Raw genomic sequence first — 21301 nt, forward strand, 5'->3', positions numbered from 1 at the left:
CTTATTTGGGTAGATTTTCCGGTACCTCGCACATCGCAAGCGTGCATCAGAAAATCGATTTTCTGACATGTGCTCATGGCATGCAAGATATTAACTGTAAGCGAGGACTTGGAAAATCTACCCTGTAGTGTAAATGCATCCTTGGACTCTCCCAGCCGAGCATTTCTTTTTTTATTATTCGTTCATGGGATGTGGGCGTTGCTGGCATTTATTGCCCATCCCTAATTGCCCTTGAGAAGGTGGTGGTGAGCCGCCTTCTTGAACCGCTGCAGTCCGTGTGTTGAAGGTTCTCCCGCATCTGCATCAATAAGATAATTTCCTTTGATTTCAGTGAAACAGTAACGCAGCATCTCGTGGTGTCCTGGCCAATGTTTATTCCCCAACCAATATCACGAAAGAAAACAGATTATCTGATTCATTTATCTCATCGCTGTTTATAGGACCTTGCTATGCACAAATTGTCTGTCATGCTTTTTTAAAAATTCTACATTACTACAGTAACTACACTTCAAAAGTAGTTGATTAGCCAAAAAGCACTTTGCCAATTCCTATGGTCGTGAAAGGTGCTATATAAATGCAAATTCTCTCTTTCTTCAACCTGAATTAAGCAGTTTATGATGAGTAAGCCTGGGATACAGCACTGGACTTGAATGTCCAGAATCTCAAAGCAGTGGTATGTCATGAGCTGTCCTGCACAGCTCCTTCCACCTCACTAAAAGTACACACTAGGGCACTCCTTTATAATTTTATAATTCATATAACTTTATAACTCATCCAGGTGAGTGGGGAGCCTTGTTGCAGAGGCATTGAGGGGTCAGGAAGTGAGCCACTTATCACAGAAAAGCCAACCTCTGCCCTGCTCTTGTAGTCATGGTGTTGACATGGCTGTTCCAGTTAAGCTTCTGGTCAATGGCCCACCCCTAAGTTGTTGATGGTGGAGGACATGGCAATAGTGGTGGCATTGCAGGTCAGAGAAGATGGTTGAACTTTGTACCCAAAGTTTGACCCCAAAATACCAGTAAAAATCCACAAATGCCATGTAAAGCAAAGAGAATTTAACATATTAATTCAGTGGCCCAAAAAAATCAGGGACTCCTTAAGTCTTGACTCTTGCCCAACTGCAGGTGAACTTTCTGGACTTGAGCAAGTAAAGTATGTTCCTACAGGGAGAGAGTGCATACACTCAGGCCCAGATAAACGGGCACTTTAGGCTGGATTTTAATTGTGAAAAACGGGTGGGTTAGGGGCAGGAGAGCATTAAAAAGGAAGCAGGAGTGCTCCCCCCAGGACCAACAAGCCTACCTGCAGTGACCCCACCCCCCCCCCCCCCCCCGCAACGATCGTGTCCCCCCCACAACGATCGCGGACCCCTGCGATGAGCCCCGATCCTGACTGACTCCCCCGGTGACTGACCTGTGCTGACTGATCTCCCCCCCCAACTCCCCCCCCCACCCCCCCCGATGACTGACTCCCCCAGTGCCCACGTGCCTGCCCGTGATCCCCGTGCCCACCCATGCCTCTCCCATCCATACAATCTAAGTCTTACCTGAGCACTTACCTTTTCACGTCCACTTCCTTGCTCTGCTCCCGTCTGACTGAGACCAGCCTGTCAATCAGGCCGGCCTCTCGGACGGCAAACCCACAAAAAAAAAGATGTCCTTACGTCAAAATCATAAGGATGTCCAGGAAACCCGTACTTCCGGGTTTCCCGTCTGTAATTCACTGCCCCCCCCCCGCCCCCTTCCCAGCTCTGAGTCAAAATCCTGGCCTTTGTGAATTTCTTAGTAGCTCGATATGGAGAATCTTAAGCATGATTTGATTTGCCCACATGTCGGACACCTGACTGACCAAAAAAAAATCCTCGTCCACATTGTTTAATTCCACTCGGCATCAAATGAACGAAAAAGATTTACTAGAATGATACCAGAATTGAGAGATTATACCTATTGGGAAAGATTGAACAGGCTGGGGCTCTTTTCTCTAGAAAAGAGATGATTGAGGGGCGACCTGATAGAGGTATTTAAGATTATGAAAGAGTTTGATCGGGTAGATGTGGAGAAGATGTTTCCACTTGCGGGGGAGACCAGAACTAGGGGCCACAAATATAAGACAGTCACTAATAAATCCAATAGGGAATTCAGGAGAAACTTCTTTACTCAGAGAGTGGTTAGAATGTGGAACTTGCTACAGGGTGTAGTTGAGGCGACTAGCATAGATGCATTTAAGGAGAAGCTAGACAAGTACATGAGGGAGAAAGGAATAGGATATGTTGATGGGGTTAGATGAAAGGAGGTAGGAGGAGGCTCGTGTGGATCTTAAACACTGGCATGGACCTGTTGGGCCGAATGGCCTGTTTCTTTGCTGTACATTCCATATAATTCTCTGAACCATAAGAAACATGTGTAAAAGTGCTTAAAAACAAAAAGTAATCAGTAGGTGGGAAGTTTGTTTTCTGTAACATTTTACTTTTCAGATTAAACCACATAAGCAGGGAAAAGAACACATAACGACAGCAATCTGCCTTTATGGAGCACCATTAGCAAGTGCCAAGGCACATCGCAAATAAACGCAATGATGCAGACGTCAAACCAGGAAAGGAGAGATTAGGAAGGGGGGCTGAAAACTTGGTCGGAGAGATGGGTTTTTCAAAATGTTTTTAATGGTGGAGAAGCGGAGAGGTTTAGGGTGGGAGCTGGACCAAGGCGGCTGAAAGTTCTGCTTTCATTGGTGAGGCAAAGGATGGGGGGAGCTGCGTTTGGGAGGGGATATAGGGCTGGAGGAGATTGCAGAAATAGGATGGGTAGACGCCATGGAGAGATTTATAGATCAGGACGAGGATTTTAAATTTCACGAGTTGATGAATGGCAGGGCAAATGGCGAGGACAGGGAGAAATAAACAGAAAGCAGATTAAATTTGTCATTACTGTATCATACTTCCAGACAGAGGTGTCTTTTTGTCTTGCCTACAGGTTCTCGAACTAAAAGGGAGAAAGAAAACTTGACAGAAACAGCGGCCGTGGCTTCTGTTCAATAAATCGCAGTGTAAATCCTTGCTGTTTTGCAAGTTACATTAAAGGATATAGCGTAGAAATGTTATAACTTGAAACAGGATAGGACCCCACTCCTGTCGCAGTGATATAGTGCAGGATGATCTGTCATCATTGGTTTCCCAATTGTTGGCCAGGGGCTGCAGAAACTATTGAGTTTATTCCGAGCTGCTGACACACAGGCAAAAGCAACTTTTGAACTGAAGTAACCTGAATTCAGTCGCTGGCCTGAGCTGGCTGGAACTGGTTTGAATTAGCTAAGTTTCGTGACAGACAAAGGAGGTGTGATAAGACACAAGTCCTTATTTAGAAAAGGAGTAATGAGGTAATGCTACCTAAGTCCTTGGGACAGAGCCAATGAGGAGAAGACACGGACTAGGCGAGCAAGCCTAAACCAACGGGAAAGAGACAGCACAGCTTGAAGAGATAAGATTCGGAATAAGAATGAAGAATCTCTGGCGTGGAGCCAGCGAAGACTCCGAAGACCAACCATCGCGGAAGTGGAAGAACCTACGTCAGGGACGTAGAGACGATGTCGAAAGAGAGGGAGAACGTAACGCCTGGCCAGCGTCAGCTCTCCTTTTCGGGTATTAGCCTTTATATTCTGTGACCACTCAGGGAGTGTCAGAGAAACCTAGTGGGTGTGCGTTTAGATCCTAGTTTGGGTATAAAACTGTATAACCTGATGCAAACTGCATGTCTATATCTAACCAGACGTATAAGCTATATGTATATGATCTAACAACGTGAATAAAGTGAATTGAGAGTTAAGAGAGAATTGCCTCTTCTCTTTGTACTAAGCCAATAACCGTAACCGGTGACCTCCGGTCAACATATAATCAAACTGAATTTTTCTATGAGGAACAGTTTCCTTCTTTGTACAAATACATCTTGTTTACAGAAAGCATTGCTGTTGATGTATGTTATACCTGGCTGTTTAACACTTAATTACTATTAACATTGTGCAAAATGATCTGTTAACTATATGCTTCTCCATAATGTTGAACCATTGTTAAAATTGGGATTTTTCTATTTTTATGTACATCCATTTATATATATAGATAATTAATCCTAATTATTTTAATTACAAACCTGAAAAACAGCTTTATTAAAGATTTTTTTTTAAATGAACTAAATTAACTCTCCATCCCCAGCTTCCACCTGTAGCACTGTAGAAATTCACTTTCAGATTTATTATTCCTTCACTCTATGCTGTACCAAGTACTAAATCAGCATGATTCATCATTGCTTCTCACCCCAGGCACTAGTTAATCTTATTTTCTGGATGGATGGTGTACGCTCTGGTGGATAGGTAGGCAATTTGGGATTTTCGAATCCGACTTAGATAGTTTCAGCAAGTATTGTTTCAGTTGCAATTGATAGAAGAGAAGCTGGGAACTTATTGGAACTGTATTCAGGGTTAGTGCCTACAGCTAATAATTAATTCTTATAGATGTAGTGGATAGTACCAATTATTAGTTGATGAGCTATAAAGAGCTAAGTGACTGAAGAGGCCACAAGGTACACACAGTGACATTGTTTGTAATACTGTTTATAATGAACTCTTGAGAAGATGTGTATGCCCCTCTCACCTTTCGCTTTTGCCTGCTTGATGGGCACTTCTCAGTTAGTATAACTTCAGACAGTTTGTTCTGTGTCCCGAGGACCATGTTTTTCAACCCCTCATAAACGTTAACAGTAATGTGGTATGTTGTATGTTAGTTCTTGTTTCAGTGCACTGCGTTTTGCTTCTTTGATAAACTTGGACATTCAATCTATCAAACAATATGTTTCTTTATTTCAGTTTTTTTTGATCTGCGGTTTGTAATATCTCTGATAATTGCGTGAGCTGCTTCAGATTAGACACGCAAGGGCAGCCAGTCTGACCAACGCCAAGTCTTTTATTATTGCCTGTGCCTCTCCACCCATGCCTACCCCGGGACATCTCCAGGTCAAACTGGTACTTCCTTGATTATAAGCTGCTGTTTCTTTCTCTCCACCAGATAGCAATAATCTCCATGTATGTTTTATGTATCCGTATTTTACGTTTGTCATTGAGCCGTTGTCACAAAGATGGACAATTCAGTTATCACCATTTCAGAGTAAAAGGTACCTTCGATCCTGAGTGCTTTGGAAAGAGGTTTTTTAAATATCGGCACACAAGTGCCAAACGATTCATATGAAAAGCCTTTGCTATTTTATCTAGGTATTATCCTGCTTATTTTAAATGGATTGTGCCTCTGTTAAAATAGCAGACAAAAGAGTTTCGAACAAAGACGTTAAGCATTCTCACATTATTTGAAGAGCCATATCATGAGGCAGAGAGTTCTGTAACTGAGGTTCTACAGGACTTTGCAGAAATAACTACTGAATCTCGCTATGAACCAAGTTATTGGTGGTTTACTATTCATCAACCTCTATTTCCATCTCCAATAACCTTGTGTATAATATTGTGAGACATCGCATAACAATTTGTACCCTACAGTTTGTTCAGTTCTTGTGGAAAAACTAAAATAAAAAGTTATGCTTTTAAAAAAATATACCTATATGCAAAAACTTAACCATTTATCATTATCTGCATAACAGCCTCATCCAACCCTGAGGAGCATGATGTAACCCAACAATCCAATGTGGATGGAGCAGATAAACATGTGGAAAAAATAGGGAAGGAGTTGGCTGAGCAGAAAGCAATTGGCAGAAAATCAATAGGTCAGAACATTTGCAATTGTTTTCAATGTATTGTATTGCTCTTGGACAGACTGGTTCATCTTGTACCTGCTGAGAAAAAGTATCACTAGACTCATTACAATGGAATGATGTTCAGGGCAAAAAGTTGCCTACTGACAGATTTACATATTACAAGGATGGTTATAACTGTACTTCAGTAGAGGACAGTAGGAACATAGTATCATAGGAACAGGAGTAGGCCATTCAGCCCCTTGAGCCTGTTCCGCCATTCAATTAGATCATGGCTGATCTGTATCTTAACTCTATCTACCCGCCTTGGTTCTGTAACCCTTAAAACCCTTGCCTAACAAAAATCTATCAATCTCAGTTTTGAAATTTTCGATTGACCCCCAGTCTCCACAACTTTCTGAGGCGGTGGGGGGGGGGGGGTGGGGGGGGGTGGGGGGTAGAGAGTTCCAGATTTCAAGCCTATCAAGTAACTTCATCCAATGCCTTGTCCTGCACTTTCATACTCAGTTCTTCAAATATCACCTATTGCCAGAATGGAGATGATTGGGTAATTCCCCCGTCACTCACGCCTGGAGACCGCACTGCTATAAGTGACTAGGATTGATTTCACGCTCGTAATTTGCATTATGTAACTATCCTCCACTCACTGCGTTTTGCTGGAGAAATCACCCTGCTTTTATCAGGAGATGTTGCTGTAGTTTCGGTCATGAGTTCTCGTCGAGACTCTTTTTAAGTAGACTCTGTTTGCTGTTTGCTGAGTAAATAGACGTTGTTTGTTGTAAAATAGATTGCTATCAGTCCCGCCCACCTCGAACTCATTGGCTGACTCAGTGGTATCAATAGACACTAGGCAGCAGTGAGCTGCTCCAGGCTGTGCATTTCACTCTGCCCCCCTCAGAGAGATCTCTGTGTATTTATATGGGTGTGCATCTGTTTTCTTTTTACATGTTCATAGAATCATTACAGCACAGAAGAAGGCCATTCGGCCCATCGAGTCTGTGCTGGCTCTTTGTAAGAGCGATCCAGTTAGTCCCATTCCCCTGCTCTTTCCCCATAGCCCTGCAAATTTTTTTCCCTTCAAATATTTATCCAATTCCTTTTTGAAAGCCATGATTGAATCTGCTTCCACCACCCTTTCAGGCAACGCATTCCAGATCATAACTACTCGCTGCGTTAAAAAAAAGTTTTACCTCATGTCGCCTTTGGTTCTTTTGCCAATTGCCTTAAATCTGTGCCCTCTGGTTCACGGGCCTTCCGCCAATGGGAACAGTTTCTCCTTATTTACTTTATCTAAACCCATCATGATTTTGTTGGGACAGCACCAGTGGGTGTTTCCATTTTCTCATTGCATTAAAAAGTTTCTAAAGTGCCCAAAGGACCCATTTGGCTTCAGTTCGTTTGGGAGTCCGAGGGCTGAACCTAACTCCAGAATGTTTGTGGGACAACATTCATCGGAGAAAGAAGGGTTGCAACAGGCACCTTAAAAGTAATGTTTCTGCAAGGATTTGGAAATCTCAAAAAAATTCCAAGGTGATTTCAGAATCACGCAGGTGCAGATTTTGACTGAGAATTAACTAGCATTTATAAATGTTACATTTCCCTTGTGCGTTTGTAAGTACATATCCATCCATTGTTTGGATGTGTGAGCCAATGCTGTATGTTTTCCAACACTATTAACTATGTTTTTAAGCAACCTAGTGCTCTGTTCTAGTGAATAAAGCCTCCCTTTAATGGTCCTGATGGATAACATTCATTTCTGTATATCATAAATGGTTAATAATAAAAGAAACCTGCAGAAAAAAATCATAACAATTTTTTCTAAAAGTCTTTGTCTTGTTGAATTTCTCCACCAATTTTTTCCCCTCCCCCATCCTCTCATCTTGCTTGAGCACAGTTCCAGGGTGACTTGTCACCCTTCACTACCTTGCTTAAGTGGCTTTCACATTAAGTACTGGCAAGCGTGCGAGATGTCTTTGCTGGGCCTGGTCCTGTCCTCACCTGACATCCACACATTAGCAGTTCTGGCAGGGTTTGCTGGATGGCAATGAGGAGCAGGAACTCTTTACTGACATTTCCCCTTCCCAGCCTAGAGGCACTGATGCCACAGTGAGGCCTAGCACCAGATTGAAAATCTGAACGGTATTCAATTCATTAAATACTTATTTTGCAACATTTCTTCACTGTACCTCTGGACATCTGTTAAAAGTAACATCCCTGGTAATTACTGTAAAATGTCTGTAGGAGATGGAGAAGCAGAAAGTGAAGAGGAAGATGATGATGATGAAGATTCCAAGAAATCCTCTATGGATGAGGTAGGCCGAACTACTGCATAAATTATATTACTTTGTGATATCTGCACAGTGCTCTTTTCATAGATAGAGTAAATTCTGTTTAGGGAAGAGATAGTCCAGAAACCGTGATTTGACTTTATTGTCTGAAAGGTTCAATTTGGAGTTGAGTCCAAGGTTGATGGTTAGCACCACTTCCCACCTGGTGACTGCTGAATTTTTTGCTGGAAGCCACAATCTGGACTAATGCACAAGGTTCTCTGGAAGCTACTTTTATACTTGCATTGTCAGCCTTGGTACAATGGGAGCACTCTCACCTCTGAGTCAGTCGGTCAAGAGTTCAAGCCGCACACCAGAGACTTCAGCATATAATCTAGTATGAAACTTCAGTGCACTACTGAGGGAGTGCAGCACAGTTGGAGGTGCCATCTTTTGGATGAGTCGTTAAACTGAGGACCCTGTCAGGTGGATGTAAAAGATCCCATGGCACTATTCGAAGAAGAGCAAGGGAATTATCCTAATGTCCTAGCCAACATTTATCCCTCAACCAAAATCACTTATAAAAATAATTATCTGATCATTTATTTCATTGCTGTTTCTGGGACCTTGCTGGTTGCAAATTGGCTGCTGTGTTTCCTACGTTACAGCAGTGACTACACTTCAAAAGTACTTCATTGGCTCTGAAGCACTTTATGAAAGTTCTTTGTTTCACTGTTTTCGTTCAGATTTGAGGAAACCATGGGGCCATCATCGCTGAGCTTCCTCCCAACACCTACACTACTATCTTTTGCACAAACGTAACACTTCTGACAAGTTGCTATTTAAACATTTTTTTAAATATCCCGTTTTGTACAGTTCTTCCATTGTGTTTGATGTTCAGCTTCAGACCCGCTCAGAAAGGGCAGATGTTGCTTGGTCGTCACGGTGCATATTCTGAAAGCTGTAAAGGAACCTGAGCGCAGCGTGTAAAAGATTATGTAAATATGGTACATCATTTACTCACCAACTGTTGGTCAGCAATTTTCAATCATTAAAATAAATGTTGTATTTCTTGAAACTAATTATTATTCCTTTGATATGTATTATAGTGGGTTGCTTATACAAAACACTTCCAAGAAAATTATGACTTTATTCGACCAAATCTGTACTGGGACCATAATTACATAATCGTAATTTAAAATACATTTGTGGCATATCTGGCATTTCATATTTGAAGTGCAGCAAAATGTGGGATATTTATGTGAACTATCAGATCAGAGTACAAATGAACCATGGGATAAAATAGAAGGGACTCCAGTATTAAAAAGTCAAATATTTGTCTTGTACTGCTTCAATTAAATGTGTAGCTCAATTAAAGGGGCATTATATTCACAAAAAAAGTGTTTGGCAGACTTTTTTTGATTCTAGAAAGAGAAATTACAATTTTTGGCACCTTGACATCCTGTGCAGGTGACAGACTTGGACACAATTTATATAATGCTCAACAAAACTGCTTCACAAAGTCACTGCTCTTCCAATATTGATGTGTTTTATATTCTTTGATTGGAATAACAACAACTTGCTTTTATATCATGCCTTTGACATAGCAAAACATCTCAAAACCCTTCACAGAGGCGTAATCAAACAAAAATGGTTTGCCGAGACACAGAAAGAGATATTAGATGGGCAAAAAGGACGAAGCTGCAAAAGCTTGGTCAAAGAGGTGGCTTTTAAGAAGAGCCATAAGGCCAGGAGAACAATAGTGATAGGGGATTCTATAGTTAGGGGAACATACAGGCGTTTCAGCGGCCGCAGACATGATTCCAGGATGGTATGTTGCCTCCCTGGTGCCAGTGTCAAGGATGTCACTGAGTGGCTGCAGAACATTCTGGAGGGGGGAGGGTGAACAACCAGAGGTCGTGGTCCATATCGGTACCAACGACGTAGGTAGAAAGAGGGATGAGGTCCTGCAGGCAGATTTTAAGGAGTAAGGAAAGAGACTAAGAAGCAGGACCTCTAAGGATTACTCCCAGTGCCTCACGCTAGTGAGTATAGAAAAAGGAGGATAGAGCAGATGAATGCGAGGCTGGAGAGATGTTGCAGGAGGGAGGGCTTTAGATTCCTGGGACATTGGGACCAGTTCTGGGGGAGGTGGGACCTGTACAGGCTGGATGGTTTGCACCTCAACGGAGCTGGGACCAATGTCCTCGCAGGGAGGTTCGCTAGTGCTGTGGGGGGGGGGGTTCAAACTAATTTGGCAGGGGGATGGGCACCAGGATGTAGCATTGGAAAGGAGAAACAAGGTGCACAAAGGACTGGAAGAGAAAGATAGCACTAGAGCAAGAAATAATACGGTAGTAGATGGGATCAGACTAGGAGAGAGTACAAAAAAGTCTAAGATAGGTTTGCAGTGCATGTGTGTAAACGCACGAAGCATGGTAAACAAGGTTGGTGAGCTGGAGGTGCAAATAGCCACATGGGAATATGATGTTGTGGCGATAACGGAGACCTGGCTCAAAAATGGGCAGGATAGGATACTAAATATTCCTGGATACAAGGTGTTCAGGAAAGATAGGGAAGGGAAGAAAGGAGGGGGTGTGGCAGTATTGATCAAAAAGAAAAAAAAGCAGGGACTCAATGGGCTGAATGGCCTCCTTCCGTGCAGTAACCTTTCAATGATTCTATAAAAAAAAGGAGATGGAGGTGAACGGACAGAGGGGCTTAGGGAGACAATTCCAGACCATGGGGCCTCGGTGGCTGAAGGCACGGTCGCTAACGGTGCAGCATAGGGGATGGGGCTGATGCACAAGAGGCCAGAATCACCTGAACAGAGAGTTTGAGGATGGGCATTGTGGGGCTGGAGGAGGTTACAGAGAAAGAGAGGGGCAAGACCATGAAGAATATAAACATGAGGATGAGAATTTTTAAATATGAGGCTTTGGGGGTCCGAGAGCCAGCGTAGATCAGCAAGGACGGGATCAAAGAGTGAAAGTATTTTCTTCCGCCATTTTAAATATAATTTTGTCCCCAGTTTTTGTTTTTTTGTGCATTGTACATCATGTCTCAGCTGAGATCCATTGGCAACCTGCTCTTCTGCTCTTGCTACAGTATCAATGACGGCCTTGAGCCAGCCACTAAGATAGGCACAAAAGCCTACTTGCCCTCCTCCCTCACACCTTTACCCTGTGAGGGAATGCCTCACCTCTGCTCTGTGCCTTCTCAATGGAAAAGCCAAATTTACCATGTGGAGGTTACATGGACACGTGTCCCAGCACCGCAATGTGAACTGAAGCAACAACACTCCCGCGTCATCTGACTGAATAGGACAAAATTTGCCGCGGCAGGACGTCTAATGGCGTCTGCAGTTAGTTAGATTTGCCCTTGCACGTTTAGGATTTAAAACTTTTTGCATGGCGAGTCGCTGAAAGTGCGAGCTGATAACATCACAACGAGGGACACCGGGCATCTGGAACCTGAGTGAACAGGGCAAGCAACTGGGTATTTCCTGAAGCAATCAGATTGAAGGAGTTTATGATTCTATGATTGTGAAATTAACAGCGCAATGACTGAAAAGGAAGTGTAAATTAAAGAGGGTGAATTCAATATCAAACCAGGTACAGAAAGAGAAATAAAGAGAGGGAAAGAAAGATTGGATTGAGAGAGATAAAAAAAATTAAATTTAAAATTTCACATTTTTAAAATCTCCAACAATTAAAACCTAAAGGAATAAGACTCCTCACTTTTAATAGTTAATTTTCAGTGCCAGAAAGGTTGTTTGGCAGTAATTAACACTTATCGCGTAGTTAAAGGGTACTTCGACTGAAATGGACAAGACTTAACTTTCTGTGACGAATTTAGTTCGTATCCACCGCGCAAATACAGGAACTTCAGGCCGTTCGATGCATTTCAACGGTGAGGCAGGCAGCGAGATGAGTTTTTGCGAAGCTAACGGGGGAACGGCGCATCTCGGACAGTTACGTTTGGATTTCCGGGATTAACCGCGCATCAGCCCCTCGCCTGAAGTCGCTGTACCATTTACGCATAAATAACGGTGAACGCCATTCGCCTCGCTGTTATTCCGACAGCAAATTATGGCCCGGTACGTTTTTGGATTTAAAGCTACATGTCTTCATTCGCAGGACCGATATCCTCGGACTTGAAAAGCAGTATGTTCTGTAGGACCTGCATATTTATAACATTTTGACTTGTATTGCAGGGGACAGCTGGATGTGAGGCCAGTGCCACAGAAGAAATGTCCAACCTGGTTAATTACATTCAACCTGTGAAGTTCGAGTCCTTTGAGGTGGCGAAGAGTGAGTGGCTGTTTATTTGTCAACTTGCACACTGAAGAATATCACGATTTGCTGCCATCATTTTGAGATTTGACTGGGGCGGGGGGAAGGGGGTTAGAGCTTATTGTCGGGTTGAACCGGGGAATTTGGAGGGGAAGAACAGTGCCAGCTTATAACGGGGAGAGGGGGGAGGAATGCAGATCCAATTGAGGGGGAAGAGAATGTAGAGTACCGGCATGAATCGAGAGATATACCCTGGATTTTCCTCTAAATCACCGTCCAATTTGGATCGGTAAATGGAGTAAAATAGGTTCTTCGAAGCTATGGCTTCAGATCCACTGCTTAAAAAAAACTGTACCTGAATTGTCATCCCAAAAAAGCCCCAGTGCCCTTTAAAGGCCACCAGGAGCCCACTCCGACTCGTGGCTAATCCCGTCAACACTTTTCCGCCAACTTCTGCCACTGTATAAGTGACAGTAGGAGCTTCAGGGAGGTATCCCTGAGGTGGATCCCACATCCAGGAGGCCATTTTGTGTCCTGTTGGTGTTATTTAGCCTGCATATCGATCTCGTAAGTACTTTGGAAGTTTCGTCAGGAATTTTGCTGTTAGTTTCACTTAGTTTTGCTCAAAGTATCGCTTTGCGTTTGGGACATGGGTTTGCCAATAGGATGACTTCAATTTTTATGCTATGCTGAGGAGAATGCAGATATGAATGAGGTTAGATTTGAGGCTGTTAGAGTCAGGAATCACAGAAAGAATCTCTTCTCTCACTCATACCCACTCACCAGGGTCTACACACCAAGAGGTTCTTACTTAGATTTTTCTGGCCATCAGTGCTTCAGAAGCTGTGCCTCCCCCTCCCTCTTAGAGTTTACAGGGGAAATATTGCAACAGCCGACCTGCAGCACACTTCCAGGGGGAGAGCAACAATGTCCGTACTAATCAAGTTGCCACTGCTTTGAATTTCTTTGCATCTGAATCCTTCCAGGCAGCATCAGGTAATCTTTGCTACATCAGTCAGGCAGCTGCTCACCAGCACATCAAGAACGGTGATTGGAGGGGTTACTATGCCTCCATGTACTGGCTCTGGAGGCAGTAGAGTGCCTGTATGAACCTGTGGGGGTGGGAACAATATTTGAAAGGCGGCATACAATTCTAAATGTTTTGCCTGCAGCCCTGACTAGAATGATTCTATGGCTAATAAGATCAGGTTCATATCCTCTATTTGATAATTGGCATTTCTGCTTGAAAACAAAAAATAATTGAAGTAACAGATTATCTGCAGCTACTGGGAGAAAGAAGGTTTAAGATATAAAGAAAAATAATTAATTGCCAAAGTGCAATGTCCATGTTCATTGTCAACTCCAAAATGGAAAATGCATCAAATAAAGGATTAGAAATCAAAGTTTTCTGCGGGGAGAGGGGAATTTACCTCTAGACTCTACTTGAAAATAAATTTAGTGCCTTCAAAGCTTATATTCCCTTTCAGGCTGTCATGTACTTATGTTTTTTTCTTCCAATACAAGTGAAGCAATGTTGAGTATTTCTAGAGCATAGTTTTTAGGTCATGTCTCGCTGCACATTCAGTGTAAGTGTTTGTTTTTAAGCGTCAGGGGCGCTTTTGAGTTGACAGCTTTTGTTAGTGTTCTATTCATAAGAATATCGTTGACAGGACTGTAAAGTTGCCCTTTCCTTTAAGATGTATTTTACAAAAGAGCTTTCTTATTTGTTTTGGTAGGAAATATATAACTGGCTAATTTCCTGTTGCCAGGGCATTCTTTACATACGAGTGCAATATGCAATGTGACTACAAGATAATCAAAATGGTTCTTTCAGACTCTATAGCAATAGTTAGAAGACATATAATAACATAATTGGTTTATTCATCCTGCTCCGTTACGTTAATATCCTTTTTGATTCATTGACTTTTAATCATTTTCTTCCCTATTTTTATCAGACCAGGACTGTTTGGGTCAAGAGTTCTTTGCCTTTGAATCTCAGTACCCTAAGGCCAAAGATTAGCCTAGCATAATTGCAGGCAGTGTACTGTCAAACATATGACTACTGGCATGAGACAGTGAACCACAGCTTTCAAAGATAGAGTTATCCCTTGTTGAGAATTAGATAAGATCATTACTTTTTTTTTGCCTTAAACCACATGATTTGTGAGACAAACAAGGAGTTTCACATTTTCAGGCTGTACTGATATTTTTTTGGCGTCATGGTGGTTTTGAGATGTAAATGTGTGTATTATTCTGGAGTCACACACTGGTGTTAAGTACCACAGATCAAAGGCAATGTACAGGTCAGCAACTTTAGTAGCTAAGTACAAGGAAGATCGCAATTCGCTGGCCACTCGTCCTGAATTCTTTTTTGGGGATTGTTATGGAGATGTGGGCATTTGATTTTAATTGGGATTTTGAATTGATAGTCCGCATTTGTCCCACTTCGAAATTTGTTATTATCTGAATGCTACACACACACACACACACACACACACACAGAGTTTCACTGGATTGCTGGGAAAACTGGAAGTTCAGATCTATTAACGGGTAAGATTGTTAAATTACTGGATCAGTAATCCAGAGGCCAAGTCACATAATCCAGAGAACATGAGTTCAAATCCCACCATGGCAGTTTGTGAATATGAATTCAGTTTTTTTTTTAATTAAATCTGGAAATCAAAAAACTGGTATCAGTAAAAGTGACCATGAAGCTTGTCAGATTGTCATTAAAACCCAACTGGTTCACTAATGTCCTTTAGGGAAGGAAACCTGCTGTCTTGACCCAGTCTGGCCTATATGTGACTCCAGTCCCACGGCAATGTAGTTGACCCTTGACCCTCTGTAGTTGCCTAACTAGCCACTCGGTTATATCGGTTCCAGAAGAAGGCCTACCATCACCTTCTCTGGTCAACTAGGGATGGGCAGTAAATGCCGGCCTTGCCAGCGATGCCCACATCCTGAGAATTGATTTCCAAAAAATGTTTTAAATATCGTGGGATATGGAACAACCAGGCTACCGCAGAAAGCACATATTGGGGCAAATTTTTGTGTGACCGTTTCCATCAGGCAGGAGATTGGCAGAGTGAGCCCTCCTATCGCTCGCTGGAAGAGTTCCGAGGCCCGCCAAACCTTCAGGGTCGAGTCTCATCATCGTTCCGTCGGCGAGCTGCTCGCGCACTTGGAGCAACTCACCGCTCGCAGGGGGTGGAAAATCCCGTGGCTCCACCATGGAGTCCAGCCAGTCCAAGTAGGTTAAGTGGTGGGGCAGGGGGGGGAGGAGGCAATCCCAGGGGAAAGCCGGCGAGGGTTGAGCGTGCCTCAGCCACGACTCAGTTGGTAGCACTCTCGCCTCTGACACAGAAGGCTGGCACTTCAGTGCAGCGCTGAGGGAGTGCTGCACTGTCGGAGGTGCCGTCTTTCGGATGAGACAATGTCCTTACCAGTCAAGTCGCCACTGCTGTTTGTTTCTATTTTTTTCAGTTTGCATTTTGGGATTTTTGGATGTCATTACTGACGAATGGGAATATTTTTCTACTTTAGGCAATCAGCGTCACCTGAAAATGTCCATCTGTTTGACAGTTAGGAGCTAGAATGAGGGAAAGGAGGCAGAGCCATAGAGGAGGGATTTACCCCAACTCCTTTAGGTCAGTCCCTCTCTCAATATCAACAGAATATGCCCGGTGAGATGAGGTGTACCGATCTCCACTTGGGTGGATGTGAGCCCCAACCATGGCTAACCCCCACCACCCCCCCCACAAAGAAAGCTCCCGCCATTTTTTTTTAAATGGCCGATCCGACCCTCTTGTTGAGAAGGTTGGGGTAGAGGGCTGATCAAACTATCCCTCTCCACAAAGGGCAGGCGAACACTGCAGTTTCCAGCCACCATGGACATCACCTGATGTGACATTTGCAACCCCCCCTCTCCCCCCACAATGACTTCCCACTGACCTTGCAAACCTCTCCAGGGTCAGGGCTGGAGGAAGTCGGTGGGTGTAATCCCGACACAACTGTCAAGATCGTGTCCTGAGGAATTTTGGCCCTTTAATTACTTTCCAACGCCGACAGTAAAAAGCAAAGGGTGGCGGCCTCAAACTTTTGGCCGGTTCGGTTCTTACTTGCGAAACGGGATGAGGAGGTAAGGAGGAGCAAGCATGCTTCGGACAGTGTATTGGCAGCTGAGGAAAGTTCTGCGGAGGATTGGCCACGGTGATTGACGAAATGGGGAGAAACTGGAAAATTTGCCCCAGAGACGAAGGTGTTAGAGAGAGGTGACCAAAGGTTCTCTCACCAAGCAAGAAGCTTTTACCTGTAGCCTGTCCAGGAGTGGGAGAGAGGTACGAGGAGAGTCTCGGCGGATTTGGGAGCAGTATTTGAACTTTTGGGCTTTCAAGAGAGTTGTTGGAGGGGAAAAAAAGATATCTGTCACGAAAGAGGCAAGCAGACTTCCAGACTTCTTGCGTTGGATGCAGGAGTTCCATTTGAGGTCAGAGGAGATGCTGAGGCCAAGGTTGTCAGCGGTTGAAGAACAACATGGCGACGCTGTCCTAAGAGGTGGGAGATGTTGGTTAGACTCGTGAGAGGAATGAAGAAACCATGAGGTAGAAATTGATCGTTGGCTGGAGCACAAAACGGCCCACAGCGAATCGGCCGCCCGTTAGACACGTGGCTCGATTTTCTTTCATACAGACTGTAAAACAGGCGGCCCATTCGCCGTTGACCGTTGGTGCACCACTGCCCATTTTGACGTTTTAACCCTATTCCTTTGAGGAACTGAGATATTGAAAATTTTCATTGCCCCCTCAAACGTCGTGGTGCAGATCAAGATGAATGGAGAGCAGTGGGGGCAAAGCAAGTGTGGAGAATGGAATGAACCAAAACTGTTGCCAAACACTGCAGCCTGTTCAATGGCGCAAACTCTTGCAAATCAGCTCGATCCAAACTTGGTGAAGATTTACTGGAGGCAGTTGTCAACTATTGAAGTTGAAATCCGGCAGTTAAAAATCGGGCGGGCGGAGGATGTGGGGGGGGGTGAGGGGTGCAGGGGGGGGTGCACCTCGGCCACCGGATCAATGCCCAAGGCTCGCCTGCTGCAATTTTCAGGTGGGTGTGTGCAGGGGCGAGCGGCAGGCCCACCTGTTTCCGGCATTAAATATGCCAACCGGGGCCCTGCACCAGGAGCAGCTCCGAGGAACTTTTCGTCTCTGAGTCAAATATTAACACCTTATGTGTGCAGGCCAGGTTACGGTCTCCACATTCTGAGGCGCTCAGTTTTCCTACCAAAAAAAAATCAGAGTGACATTTGTGTTTAATGTAATTATATTTGTATCCAGCAGAGGGACCCTGTCAGTCATTTAATAAGCTTCAGGGTCGTGTGGTCAGAATAGTCGAAAGTGGAAAGACGACAGAGACGGTGATTTTGAAACAGAGTGGTTTCTTTACAGTTTTATTCAGAACCCATTTCCACAGACACATTGCTGAGGTGGATTGGGGAAACTATCTGTTTGAATGCACGTGGTCCAAGAGTACGAATCAGCACCTCAGTGATACCTATCCTGCTTGAATTTGCTGCACATATTTGCCTTTCCTAAATTGCGCTACGCTGGTTCGAAGTGGTTAAAGAAGTTTGAAAGGATATTAATCCAATGACAGATCGCTGTACCAAGCCTGAAGAGGATTCTGCTCCCGCTGTCTAGGCCCTAAACTCTGGAATTCTCTCCCCGAACCTCTTCACTTTGCCGACTCTCTCTCTTCCTTTGATAAATGTAAGGAATCTTACACCAGGTTATAGTCCAACAGTTTTATTATCCTCCTTTGATAGGCTGCTTAAAACCTACCTCCATGACCCACCTGTCCTAATGTTTCCTTCTTTGGCTCAGTGTCAATTTTTGTCTGATTTACGTTCCTGTGAAGCACCTTGGGACATTTTACTACGATAAGGCGCCATGTAAATGCAAGTTTTTGTTGTTAGTTGCGTTAGAAGCAACAAGAAACCTTGGGTACTCTAAGCAGCGATGGGTATGACCGTCCCAAAGCAACACTAATCAATCACGTTGTCTGAGAAGACTACTATCTATGAGACAATTGCCTCTCGCCAGGCTCAACCCAACATGGGCGGGGAAAAGGACCATGTTCATGAGGCAATCAGCAGAATAAGGACCGCAGGCACCAATCGCAGATTGTTAAAGACTGCGCTTTAAAGGCGTTACATTGACGCACACGACAGAAAAATGTGATCTGAGTGAAGTGCTGGACTTAGCACGGTCAATTAAGGGCAGAAGATGCAGAAAATACACCGAAGGCCACTGGCAGGAAGTTAAATATTGCGCAGTGGAAACCAAACCAAAAGGACAAGGAATATTGGGCTTGAAATTCGGCCGCCTAGCGCCCGTTGTTTTGGCGCTACGCGACCTCCCGAAGTGCCAAGATGGCGTCTTGGCTGCGCGCGCATGTTTCCAGCGTCACGTGCGCCAGACGCCATCTTGGTATGGTATTAGCGCCTGCGCAGAGACCGAACGCCGGAAGCATGTAAAGTAAGGAGAAAATGGATACAATCAGTGCGCAACGCTGATTTTAAGAGAGAGACACCATTTTGGAACTTAACGCTCAACGCAGTCTTAACCCCGACCATCTGAACGTGCCTTAGAGTGCCTGGAGGATCCCCACCAGCACTATTTAAAGGGACCCATGCAGGATTTACAGGTTAGCTGCTGGATTATTGTTTCTGGCTGCTGATACATTTGTAAGTTTTTGGAGGTCTCCGATATTTGAATACCAGGACGTGGGGACGTAGCCTAACATTTAAAGCCAGGACGTGCAGGAGTGAAGTTAGGAAACGCTGCTACACGCAAAAGATGGTAGAAGTTTGGAACGCTCTTCTGCAAATGACAGCTGATGCTAGCTCAATTGTGAATTCTAAATCTGAGATTGATAGATTTCTGTGAACCAAGGGTATTAAGGGATATGGGGCTAAGGTAGGTATATGGAGTTAGGTCACAGGTCCAGGATCTCATTGAACGGCGGAACAGGCTCGAGGGGCTAAACGCCACTGCTACTCATGCCTCCTGTTATGCACCACCTTCGCCCGCAAGCAAGCGGGATGTGTGTCTGGGTGATGTGCCTGTCATGGTTGAATAGCTGCCAGTGTGTTTGGTCTGTGAGCTGTGGGTGGGCAGCCACAGTGGTAATGTGTAAGGGTGAGAGGAAGCATCTGATTGGAAGATTGAGTACATGGAAAGAGTTTGTTGGTATGTGGGTGATGGGTGTGTAGTGTGTGGAGCAGTGGATGCGGCTAGTGGTGCAGTCGGTAGGAGACGCCACTTGACAGTTGACCTCACTCACCTTGACCACTCATGACAAAGCATTGAACTTCTCCCTGCACTGCATCCATGTTCATTGTGCTGTGCGCCTGGCATTGACTTCATCTCCCGCTGCCTCCCACTGCCTTTTGGGTATATGTCTGGAGGGCCCCTTGCCCTCCCCCCACCCTCCGCCGATATAGGATGTCCCTCCTTCTGTCCACCTCTTGCACCAAGGCCTCTAGTGCATCACCAGAACCTTGGTGCACGGAGTCTCACAGGCCTGGTACCAACTCGGACCGGCAGATTGGTGAGGTCTGGCATGCAGATTGGAGGATGTGGGATTTAGTAGTGTGCAACCTTTATTCAATGTTTTAACATAACTCATCAGTTTGTAAACACAGACCTGCATCTGTGTTTTACATGTGCGATGTCTGATCTCCGTTCTGACTCCATGCAGACAGCAGACTGTTATTTTCAGCAAATAACAGGTACCGGCTACCTTAAGAGATTTTAAGAGACAGTCTCCCTTTAAGAGATTGGGGCTCCCCCTGCTGGTGGAAAGTGCAAATTGCATTGAATCGTCATGTCAACGCTGATCTCCAACGCTGCTTGAAGGTAAGTCCTCAAGCCGGACAAAAGTCTCGTCCTGCCTGCGCAGGAAGCAATAATGGTTAATAATGGATTGTGCTACCCGCGCCCGGTTTTTGAGGTTATCCAATTTAACCCCCATTATTTCTGTGATGGTATATATCCATATAAGGGCAGAGAGACGTTATGGGAAAACGATCCATTTTTCAGACTGCATTTTCTTGTGAACAAAAAGTCTGATAAAGAGCCAGAAAACTAAGATGGAAGAGTAGAAAGAAGACACGGACTCCGTGTCAAGTAAGGATGCATCAATTGTGCTACAGACTGAAAATTTAACGTAATGGTGGATTCAGGTCACCCCAAATGTCGTTGATGTTTGTAGCTTTGAGGGAATTGAGCAGAGGTGCTGATACCATGGGAAAAGTTCAGTGAAGCTGTTTCTGAAACTTTGTGACATTTTTTCGTCAAATCGTAGGAGTGATACGGGCAGAAGGGAGAGTCACAACTGGTGAAATGTACAAAAATGTCAGCCGTGGCTCAGTGGTAGTGCTCTCACCTCTGAGTCAGAAGGTTGGGGGGTTCAATCTTCACTACAGAGACTTGAGCACAGAATCTAGGCTGGAACCTCACTGCAGTACTGAGGGCATTGTCAGAGGTACTGTGTTTTTCAGATGAGACGTTAAACCGAGGCCGCGTCTGCCCTCTCAGGTGGACATAAAAGATCCCATGATACTATTCAAAGAAGATCAGGGGAGTTATTCCAGTGTCCTAACCAAAATATATATCCTTCAACTAACATCAATAAAAAACAAAATATCTGGTCATTTATCTCATTGCTGCCGATCTTGCTATTGGCTGCCAGGTTTCCCTACTTAACAACTGTGACTACACTTCAAAAGTACTTCTTTGTCTGTAAAGCAGCTTGTGACGATCTGAGGCTACGAAAGACGCTATGCTTTCAATAAAGTATAACGCTGGCTCTCTCCTAAACATATGGATAGCAGAACAGTTGCAGTTGTTGAGTATAAGTAGCAGTGCTGATAAAATATTTATGAATTTCCAAACATCTCCAAGGCATTGGTAAACTGAAGGGTTTGCGAGTGAAA

General features: G+C 44.2%; 1 protein-coding gene across 3 annotated transcripts in view; it reads left to right on the top strand.

Annotated features, from left to right (window-relative positions):
• plcb1 (phospholipase C beta 1) overlaps positions 1-21301 on the top strand; it is a 646154-nt gene that overhangs the window by 498555 nt on the left and 126298 nt on the right. For all 3 annotated transcript variants that reach the window (XM_067989433.1, XM_067989434.1, XM_067989436.1), the window contains exons 15-17: positions 5634-5756; positions 7986-8056; positions 12228-12324. In XM_067989433.1, the coding sequence (XP_067845534.1) occupies positions 5634-5756; positions 7986-8056; positions 12228-12324 (291 nt within the window). The remainder of the gene's footprint in view (positions 1-5633; positions 5757-7985; positions 8057-12227; positions 12325-21301) is intronic.

The sequence above is a fragment of the Heptranchias perlo genome, chromosome 8 (genome assembly GCF_035084215.1).
Source record: "Heptranchias perlo isolate sHepPer1 chromosome 8, sHepPer1.hap1, whole genome shotgun sequence".
Classification (NCBI taxonomy): Eukaryota; Metazoa; Chordata; class Chondrichthyes; order Hexanchiformes; family Hexanchidae; genus Heptranchias; species Heptranchias perlo.